The sequence below is a fragment of the Heteronotia binoei genome, chromosome 19 (genome assembly GCF_032191835.1).
Source record: "Heteronotia binoei isolate CCM8104 ecotype False Entrance Well chromosome 19, APGP_CSIRO_Hbin_v1, whole genome shotgun sequence".
NCBI lineage: Eukaryota > Metazoa > Chordata > Lepidosauria > Squamata > Gekkonidae > Heteronotia > Heteronotia binoei.
In genome coordinates this window covers 7,208,590-7,218,787 of record NC_083241.1, presented here as the reverse complement: position 1 = coordinate 7,218,787, position 10,198 = coordinate 7,208,590, and the positions used below count along the sequence as shown (strand labels likewise).

At 49.1% G+C, this 10,198-nt stretch overlaps 1 protein-coding gene across 3 annotated transcripts in view; it reads left to right on the top strand.

Annotated features, from left to right (window-relative positions):
• The first annotated feature begins 308 nt into the window (after positions 1 to 308).
• Positions 309 to 10,198, top strand: part of RGMA (repulsive guidance molecule BMP co-receptor a) — an 80,287-nt gene continuing 70,397 nt past the window's right edge. The window contains exon 1 of one of the 3 annotated variants that reach the window (XM_060260153.1): positions 309 to 363. In XM_060260153.1, the coding sequence (XP_060116136.1) occupies positions 350 to 363 (14 nt within the window). In that variant the 5' untranslated portion in view covers positions 309 to 349. The remainder of the gene's footprint in view (positions 364 to 10,198) is intronic. The other 2 variants (XM_060260152.1, XM_060260154.1) reach the window with 2 other exon arrangements.

The window sequence follows — 10,198 nt, the reverse complement described above, 5'->3', positions numbered from 1 at the left end:
CTTCCAAGAGCGTCTAAGGAAAGAGCGGCTGGCGCAGGCTGGCTGGCACATCTCGGCTGCGTCTACACGGGGAAGCGAAGCGGGTTTAATCCCACCCCCCGCCCGCGACCTCCTTCTCGGCTTTGCAAGGCGAGGCAGGCGGAACGGCCAGAGATGCGAGCGGGGCTTCGCTTTCTGCGGCGGCTCTGAAGGGGGGAGGGAGGGGGCGTGGGAGGCTGGGCCGGCTGAAAGGGGGGAGCTCTCATCGCCGACCATTCCGCCCCCCCCCCCTTTTTCCCCGATCCAGGGAAAGCTCTTGCCACCGCCTCCCGCTACCTGCTTCCCCCCCCCCCCCAAGGTGCAAACGCCCATGCAGCCGCTCAGGTAAGACCCCCACTCACCCCGGGAGGGGGAGAATCTTCTATTTGCAAAAAATGGGATTGGGGAGGGCACGTAAGGGGGGGGGGGGTCAGCTTACTCTGTGCAACTTGTGGGGTTGCATGCATGCATGCCCTCCCCCGGTGAACTGCATGCAGCCCCTGAAGAATGCCGCTCCCCTCCCCCCTTGAACACCTGTTCTGTCTCCTCGATCTGGATTCTCTTCCCCTCGCCCCGTTTACACGGAGAAGCTGTCGAGGATCTCGCTTCTGTTTTTTTTTTTGCACGCCTGTGGCTTCCCGCCCCCCGGCCCGCTGGCAGTCTGACCCCCCCGCTTCCTTGGGGGCGAAGCCCCATTGCACGCGATGGGTTTACTCCGGAGTAAACGCGCGCGAGTCCACTTTGCGCGCGCGCCGATCGCATCGGGTCCGCGTGTGTCTCCGCTTCAGGCCACCTTTTTAAAATGTTTCCTTGCACCTTTTCAAATGGTTGCACCGTTGCTCGGAAGTAAACCCATCCCGAAACAGAATAGGGCGCCGCGGCTCCCCTGACTTCGTGCGAGCTGCTTTGGGCGCCCCGCTCTGTTTCATCCATTCGGCACCATTTACTTCGAAGGAGGCGCCCGCCGAATGGATTTAAGGCTGCCCTTCAAAGCCACCGTCGCTGGGTGCCCTTTCCTCCTGAATTGGGGGGGGGGCGTTACTTCCGAGTAAAACGTGTACAGGATCAGGGCCCGTGGGCAGTAATCCTAAACATGCTTTCTGGGCTGGAATTTGGGCAGTGGATCTTGCTTCTAAGGACGCCTGCGCGCGAGATTGCAACCTTAAACCAACGTACCGGTAATAGTCTTTTATATATATATACATACATACATTTTCCCTCGGATCTCTTTTTCTCCACCCTCTTCAAAAAGTGCCTGGCTGTGCATGCCAGCAACACAGGAGATTTCTCCCTTTCAAGACTGACGGGTTGATTTTATTTTTCTGCCTTCCTTTCCTCGAAATTCTGTGCTAAATTGGCCCTGCGTGCTCTCCCATACCAACTGCCACATGCACGGAACGCCCCCCCCCCCAACCACCCTAAATACAGTTAGAAAGCATGCAAACCCCATTGATTCAAGGGGTCTTATGAAACAGAACCTTATAGGGTGCAGTTAAGCCTGATCCCCCTGCCCAATTTCTCCTCCCCCCACTCCAGTGTAGGGAAGCTATTGCTATATGTCCTTTAAATTTTCTGAATATCCCACCCCCCTTTCTGCTCTGCTCTTATAATGTGATCATCCATAAGCAGTGATGCATTTCAGAACAAGAGGTACTGGGGCTCAGGGCCATGTGGGAGCTCCCTCCTCTGTTTAGAACAGAGGTGGCCAAACTTGCTTAAGGTAAGAGCCACATAGAATAAAAGTCAGATGTTGGAAGGAAGGAAGGAAGGAAGGAAGGAAGGAAGGAAGGAAGGAAGGAAGGAAGGAAGGAAGGAAGGAAGGAAGGAAGGAAGGAAGGTGGGTGATAGATGATGAAGAAGAAGACAAAGAAGAAGATGATATTGGATTTATATCTTGCCCTATACTCTGAATCTCAGAGCAGTCACAGTCTCCTTTACTTTTTTACATTACCTTCTAACTGTGAGGTAGGTGGGGCTGAGAGAGCTCTCCCAGAAGCTGCCCTTTCAAAGACAACTCTTGCAAGAGCTATGGCTGACCCAAGGCCATTCCAGCAGCTGCAAGTGGAGGAGCAGGGAATCCAACCCGGTTCTCCCAGATAAGAATCAGTACATTTAACCCCTATGCCAAACCGACTCTCCAGTGACTAACATCCTCAGGTCCTTTGGTGGTGAACAGGAGAGAGGGAAAGAAAACAACTTTAAATGCTTTCTCCAAGCCAGGAGCTGGCTTGACTTGGAGAAGTGATTTAAAGCGACATATGCCCTCTCCAAGCCGGCCAACAGGGTGCTGGGCAGTATTCCTTCTAAGCTGAGTTAGCTTGAGACAGCTCACACAACATGAGTGGGAGAGCCACAGTTTGGCCACCCTTGATCTCTGAAGCCTAGAGAGGAACTGTGATTCCAGGGGATCCCCACAGCCCACCTGGAGGCTGGTAGTCCTGTTAGAATGAGATGTTCATAAGAACATATAAGGGAACCTTGCTCTGCCCGCCCCACCCCCCCGCGTCAGTCTTTCTCCTTTCCTTCAAACGAGCCCGGCTGTTCTGTTGTGTTTGCCAGACAGATGTGCTTGTTTGTGGTTCTCGGCCAGAAGGAGATGAAAGTCCCCCTGTTGTTTAGATGTGAATCGTGATTGCTGCCTGTTGAAGTAATTGCCGTCCAATTGCTTCGAGGTGGAATCAATTTCCCTAAATTGAGCTTTTAATGGGAAGCTTGCAAAGGGGTTGTAATGGCATGTGGTTTAGGGAGCCGTTGCCTGGATTGGCCGCACCGAGGTCTTCTCCCCCCCCCCTCCCCACCCCACCCATCGCCTAGGAAAGACAGCGCCATCTGCTGGGAACTGACGAACTCCAGGCTGCATTTAAATCTTGGGAGGAAAGAGGTGCCAGGTAAATTTGGGATAGATAAAGGTGGGTTGCCGTGTTGGTCTGGAACAGCAGGACAAAGTATGTCCAGGAACACCTCTAATGGTTAAGTGCGTTAAGAACCGGGTTGGATTCCCCACTCCTCCACTTGCACCTGCTGGAATGGCCTTGGGTCTGCCACTCTCGCAGGAGTTGTCCTTGAAAGGGCAGCTGCTGTGAGAGCTCTCTCAGCCCCGCCCACCTTACGGGGTGTGTGTTGTGGGGGGAGAAGATATAGGAGATTGTAAACCACTCTGAGTCTTCTTCTTCAATTTGGTGTAGTGCTTAAGTGTGCGGACTCTTATCTGGGAGAACCGGGTTGGATTCCCCACCCCACTCCTTCACTTGCAGCTGCTGGATTGGCCTTGGGTCAGCCATAGCTGCAACATAGGGCACCGGCCTTCTGGGGGCACCGAATTGGGTGTCCCCCATGTGACACACAGGAGTTGTCCTTGAAAGGGCAGCTGCTGTGAGAGCTCTTTCATCCCCACCCACCTCACAGGCTGTCTGTTGTGGGGAGAGAAGATATAGGAGATTGTAAGCCGCTCTGAGTCTCTGATTCAGAGAGAAGGGCAGGGTATAAATCTTCAGTCTTCTTCTTTAAGACCAGCGAAGTTTAATTCCAGATATGAGCTTTTGTGTATATGCACACTTTGCAGAAGTCGAAGTCCTTTAGATTGAATCCGGTTAAGTTTGAGTCCAGTAGCCCCTTCAAGACCAGCAAAATTTCATTCTGGGTGTGAGCTTCTGCGTGTCTGCGAAAAGCTTTCATGATGAGCTGAAGAAACAGAACAGAGTTTGAATCTAGTGGCACCCAGGGCTGGGCCTGCCACAAGACAATTGACTAGGGCACTTGCCTTTGAGGGCACCAAATTGGGTGCCCCCCATGTGACTCGGTGACATTATTTGTGCGGGGGGGGGCATCACAAGTTAGCTTTGCCTAGCGTGCCAGACAGTCTAGAGCCGGCGCTGGTGACGCCTTCAAGGCCAACAAAGTTTAATTCTGGGTCTGAGCTTTTGTGCGTATGCACACTTTGCAGAAGTCTGAATCTGTTCAGTTTGAATCTGATTAAGTTTGGGTCCAATGGCACCTTTAAGCCAACGAAGTTTAATTCTGGGTATGAGCTTTTGCGAGCATGCACGCTTTGCAGAAGTCGGAGTCCGTTCAGTTTGAATCCAATTAAGTTTCCGTTCAGTGGCACCTTTAAGATCAATAAAGTAATTCTGGGTATAAGCTTTCCTGTGTTCACAACATACTGAGGCTGGCATAGAAATACATTATCCTACTTGGACAAAATGGTGAATCGTGAATTTGGGGAAGAGCAGAGAAGACATCTGCGAAAGAGCACTTGCCATCTTTGAAAAAGAAGCGGGCTATTCCGTCTGAAAATAAAACCAGTATCCCTCCCCCATTGGAAAGAGATGACTGATGTTATATAAAAAGTATAGATTCAAGAGATTAGTGGTGTTGGTCTAAAGCAATAGAACAAAGTTTGACTCCAGTGGCGCCTTCATAACCAACCAAGTTTAATTCTGGGTATCAGGGCTTTTTTTTTTTAGAAGGAATGCACAAGAACGCCATTTTGGCTGGCTTGGCATCAGAGGGTGTGGCCTCATATGCAAATGAATTCCTGTTGGGCTTGGTGAGAGCCAGTCTGGTGTAGTGGTTAAGTGTGTGGACTCTTATCTGGGAGAACCGGGTTTGATTCCCCCCTCCTCCACTTGCAGCAGCTGGAATGGCCTGGGTCAGCCAGAGCTCTCTTATCTGGGAGAACCGGGTTTGATTCCCCACTCCTCCACTTGCAGCAGCTGGAATGGCCTTGGGTCAGCCAGAGCTCTCTTATCTGGGAGAACCGGGTTTGATTCCTCACTCCTCCACTTGCAGCAGCTGGAATGGCCTTGGGTCAGCCAGAGCGCTCTTATCCGGGAGAACCGGGTTTGATTCCTCACTCCTCCAATTGCAGCAGCTGGAATGGCCTTGGGTCAGCCATAGCTATCATAGGAGTTGTCCTTGAAAGGGCAGTTTTTGTCAGAGCTCTCTCAGCCCCACCCACCTCACAGGATGTCTGTTGTGGGGGGAGAAGATGTATGAGATTGTAAGCTGCTCTGAGTCTCTGATTCTGAGAGAAGGGATGCATAAAGCAATGTATAAATCTTCTTCTTCTTCTACAAAATAAAGCGCTGTGTGAAACAATGGTGTCGTCAAGGGGATGTGGCCTAATATGCAGATGAGTTCCTGCTGGGCTTTTTCTACCAAAAAAAAAGTCCTGCTGGGTATAAACTTTGTTCTGCACGCCCACGAAAGCTCATACCCAGAAATAAACTTTATTGGTCTTAAAGGTGCCACTCGGCTCAAACTATGTTCTATAAAAAGGGGTTGATTTGTGTTGGTCTGAAGCAATAGTCCAAAGCAGGAGTCAAGTGGCAGCTTTTTAAAGGCGCAATATAAAACGGGGGTTGCACTCAGTTTCGTAGGCACCAGAAACTCCCCAGCCTTTCTTCCTGGTCTTCAAATCCACCCTTCAGACTCCACTGCTGATGTGTTTTGGTGGTTTTGCTTTTAAAGTGGATAGCAGAGAAGTGAAATGTGGGTAATTGAAGGGAGGGGGGGGGCGTTGCTCAGAGCTGGCTCTGGAGGAAAGATGGAAGGGCCCTGGGGGCTCCCTACAGAGAACAAAATACACAGAGGGGAAAAAATCTCAGCCAATCCTCTGACAAATGGCTCTGAATGCTTGGGATGTGTGGCCTTCATACCTCGTTTTTTTGCGACGTGGCTCCCGCAGGAGGGGAGAGAGCCACGCCATCTGCCAAACTGTGTTTACAACGGAGGCTTTGTTCCACCCAAAATGTCTAGGCGGTATTGTGAGGGGTTTTCTCAAACAGCCAGGGTCCTTTTGACAGTTGGGACGGCCCCCGCAGAGGAGTTTGGGGCTGTTGCTAGGGTTGGCCTTTGCTTTGGGGAGCTGGGAGTTCTGGCTGGAACCAGGTTCCTTCCAGGCTGGTATCTGTCTGAGCGTGGAGGCTATCAAAACCTCCACCTGTTACCTGTCTTCCTTTTTGCAGAGTTACCAATCTCGAGGCAGGGCCCGGCGTTTTCCAAGAATTACATCTGAGCCTCAAACTACCAAGATCAGTTTCCCTGGAAGAAATGTCAACTTTAGGGGGCAGTCTTTATGGTATTAAGAGCCCCGTGGCGCAGAGTGTTAAAGCTGCAGCACTGCAGTCTTAAGCTCTACTCATGACCTGAGTTCGATCCCCGGTGGAAGCTGGGTTTTCAGGTAGCCGGCTTGAGGTTGACTCAGCCTTCCATCCTTCTGAGGTCAGTAAAAATGAGTACCCAGCTTGCTGTGGGGGGGAAGTGTATTTGACTGGGGAAGGCTATGGCAAACCACCCCATAAAAAGTCGCTGTGAAAACGTGAAAGCAACGTCACCCCAGAGTCGGAAACGACTGGTGCTTGCACAGGGGACCTTTCCTTTCCTTTCTTTATGGTATGCCATAGAGGAAGAGTGGCCAAACATGGCCACATGCGGCTCTTTCACACATGTTGTGTGGCTCTTGAAGCCCTCACTGCCCCATTGACTGGCATGGAGAAGGCATTTATCTCTTTAAATCATTTAAAGTTGCTTCTTTCTACTCTCCCTTCCCATCTATTTTCCTTCCTTCCTACCTTCTGGCTTTCAAACATCTGACATTCATATCTTGCAGCTCTCAAACATCTGACATTTATTCTATGTGGCTCTTATGTTAAGCAAGTCTGCCCACCCCCTGCCATAGAGTCTAGGAGAAAGTCGTCCTAGAGTGACATCACATCTCTGCTGTGCTCTCCACTGTCCCCAGACTCAGCTGTCTCCAGGGGACAGGCCATGTTGGCAAACCATACCCTTCAGGGGTCTCTCCCTTTCTCCTCTCGAATCTGTCCAGCACAAGAAAGCAAAACTTCCTTAAGTTTAGAACAAGTAGAAGTCAGTATTAGCTTTAAGACAACCAAGTTTATTCAGAATGTAAGCTTTCGTGTGCTTGAAGCACGCTTCGTCAGACAATAACACGGAATGGCAAGCAGTCCTACGTATAGAAAGAGCGGGCAGCGAATTAGTATGTGAAATCATGGAAATGATTTTTTAGCAGATTAGAAGGATCACAGCTTGGGGCTTGGGAATCGTTGGTTTGTGTTGACTGGGCAGAAACAACGGCAAAGGCAGTAAACATCAGACTAGCAGATTGATGTCTATGTTTAGGTATCCCAAGTGTGAAGTGCCATAAATAAGAGTTTAGTGTCTTTTAAGATGCAAGCCTGAGATCCAGGCGGGTTCAGCTACTGTGCCAGAAGCACAGCTCGCTCCTCAACAATTTAGCTGAGGGCTCGCTCACTCAAATCCACTGTAAGTTCTGTGCCAAGCGCTGTGAGATCAGAACTGCTAGCTGTCCGGGGCTCGCTTTCAGGTTCGGAAGAAACTTCAAATTGCAGAAGGAGTACGAACTAGAGGTTGTGGGTTCAGGTCTGCTGAGGGTTCACCACACATGTAGAATCCATTTCTCTTACCCCACGTATGAAGCCTTCGCATTTGCTGCTATCGATGGAGGGAGATTTGACTTTGGAGCGCCCTGGAGATCTTGTGGCTTTTTAAGTGCTACTGGACTCGAATCCAGCTTTTCTATCGCAGACCAAAACGGCTGCCCACCTGAAACTTATCTTCACATTTCCTGTTGCCCTGGACTTATTTTTTTAAAACCCATCTTGCCTCTAAAGAGCTCAGGTTGACATGGACGGTTCTCTGCTCCTAGTTTATCCTCCCAACCAGGGGCTCTCTTTTTTTGTAGAAAAAGCCCAGCAGGAGCTCATTTGCATATGAGGCCACACACCCCTGTCACCAACAACCGTTGTTTCACACAGCCCAAAAGGGACTCATTTGCATATTAGGCCACACCCCCTTGTCACCATTGTTTCACACAGGCTTTTTTGCAGAAAGAGGCCAGCAGGAACTCATATGCATATTAGACCACACCCCTGATGGCACCAGTGTTCCGCACAGGGGTTTTTGTAGGAAAAGGCCAGCAGGAATCATTTGCATATTAGGCCACACCCCCTGACGGCACCATTGCTTCACACAGGCTTTTTGTAGAAAAAGGCCAGCAGGAACTCATTTACATATTAGGCCACACCCCCTGATGCCGAGCCAGCCGGAACTGCATTCCTGTGCGCTCCTGCTCAAAAAAATCCCTGATTATGACAATTCTGTGAGGTGAGCTAAGCAGAGATCCACATCAGATGTGCCGTGGGGAGTTCCCACATTCAATGCTCTCAGTGATTTGAAAACGATAAATTCAGGTGTGCAAGGTCCAACTTGGACTGGGACTGTGGGGAAATGGTGATTTCAGTTTCCTGTGTGCCAAAGGGAAGAGCTTTAAAAATCTCCAGATCCAAAAGGAATAGCCCGCCCACCCAAAACAACAACCACACACAAACATTTCCTGCAAATCAAATCTAGAAATCACTGGGAACACGGAACTCACAGAACGCAGCTGGTTGGACCCCAAGAGAGAAGAACTCATTGGAGACTACCAGGGGACTTTACGAGAGGGTGTGGATTCGGAAGCGCTAACCACTACACTCACACTGCCGCCTGAAGTAGTTGTGGAGATAGTTTTCTGGTTGATATACAGTGAGATTTCACAGGTCTAGTCAAACTATTTAGTCTGGGGGAGGGATCCAATCAGCAGATTAAAAAACACAAACTTCAGCAAACTTAACACAGGGTGAATTTCTAGAGGGGGTCCCACCAACAAGGGGCCACCATGGAAAAGACCCTCCCTCTGGTGTCTGCACCCAGTGATCTCATGAAGTTTGTCCGTGCCAGCCTGTTTCTCTTACTGGTGTGAACTCACACACTCACAGATGTCACAGTTTGCTGGTTTGGGGGGCCACTAAGTCATCCTGATAGCTACACAGAACCTCCATGTCCAGAACAGTGTACCTGCGAGATTGCTATCACCGATATGCTTTGCTCATGAGGGCATTTCCTGCTTCAGAAGCCACTTATGCATATCCGCTTTCTCATAAAGCCAAACGGGAAATTTTCCCAACACAAAAAATTTAAGATCATTTGGATCATGATGTAAATCACGAAAATGTTCTGAAAGAGGAGCTTCAGGCACAAAATTCTTCACACGGGACCTATGTTCCAAGACATGGGTACGTACCACCCGTCTGGTGCTTCCACAATATATTTTTTTACATGCACAAAATTATATAAATGCAACCTTTAGTGGAACATGTTGTTGTATCTTTTAATTTAACTCTAAAACCTGATCTTGGATGTTGAAACTCTCTGAGTTCCAAAGAGAAAAAGGCAAGCGGAGCACGTCCCGTATTGATGGTGCCCCCCCCCCCAATGTAAGTAGGAAAGGGCATTTTCTTAAAGTCAGATCTCACCAAAGTGTCGGATAAGTTTTTGGCCCTACAGTATCCTATTTTTGGAAAATTACTGCACCCAGGTAAGTCTTTTACCAAGAACCAATTTTTTTTAAGAGTGTTTTGGATAGAATAAGAAACTGGAGAAAATTGAAATGCACAGGTCAGCCTATCTTTAACCCTTGAGTTGCCCCCTCCTGGTGAGTGTCTTTGGTTAACACAGCACTTCTTGGCGTATTGTTAACTTTCTACAAGCTGCAGTCAAAGTACGCTCTGAGTATCCCCGAGCTTCAAACCGTTTACAAATTCTATTCTTTTTCGGTTTCAAAATCTTCCAGACATGCAGAGTTCCGTTTTGCCCTTATTAGTTGAGAAAGAGGTCAACTTTTTTCCAGATGGCTATGATGACACGAGTCAGATCTTAAAGGCGTGGTTTTATCTATTGAGTTGCGATAAGGTTTCACCGCCCGCGTATTAGCACTGCGCTTGAAGACCAAAGTGTCCAAAAAAGAAACCATGCCAACATCCGCCTGATAGTTAAACTGAATAGATGAACGGAATCCATCCATTTCAGTAATGGATCTACCACACCGCTATTAGATATTACAGCCATCGCATCATCAATACATCGACGAAACCAAATCAAGGACGAAAAAAAAGGATTAACAAGTGGGTTACAATAGAACCGATCCTCCAAGAAATCCATAAATAAACAGGCAACGCTGGGAGAAAATGGGCTGCTTATAGAGACACCTTTAACTTGTAAGCGGGGTGGGGGGGGGGAGAGAGGGAAATGTCTGCTGGGCACTCCATTATTCCCTATGGAGACCCGATTCCCATAGGGTATAATGGAGAATTGGTCTGTG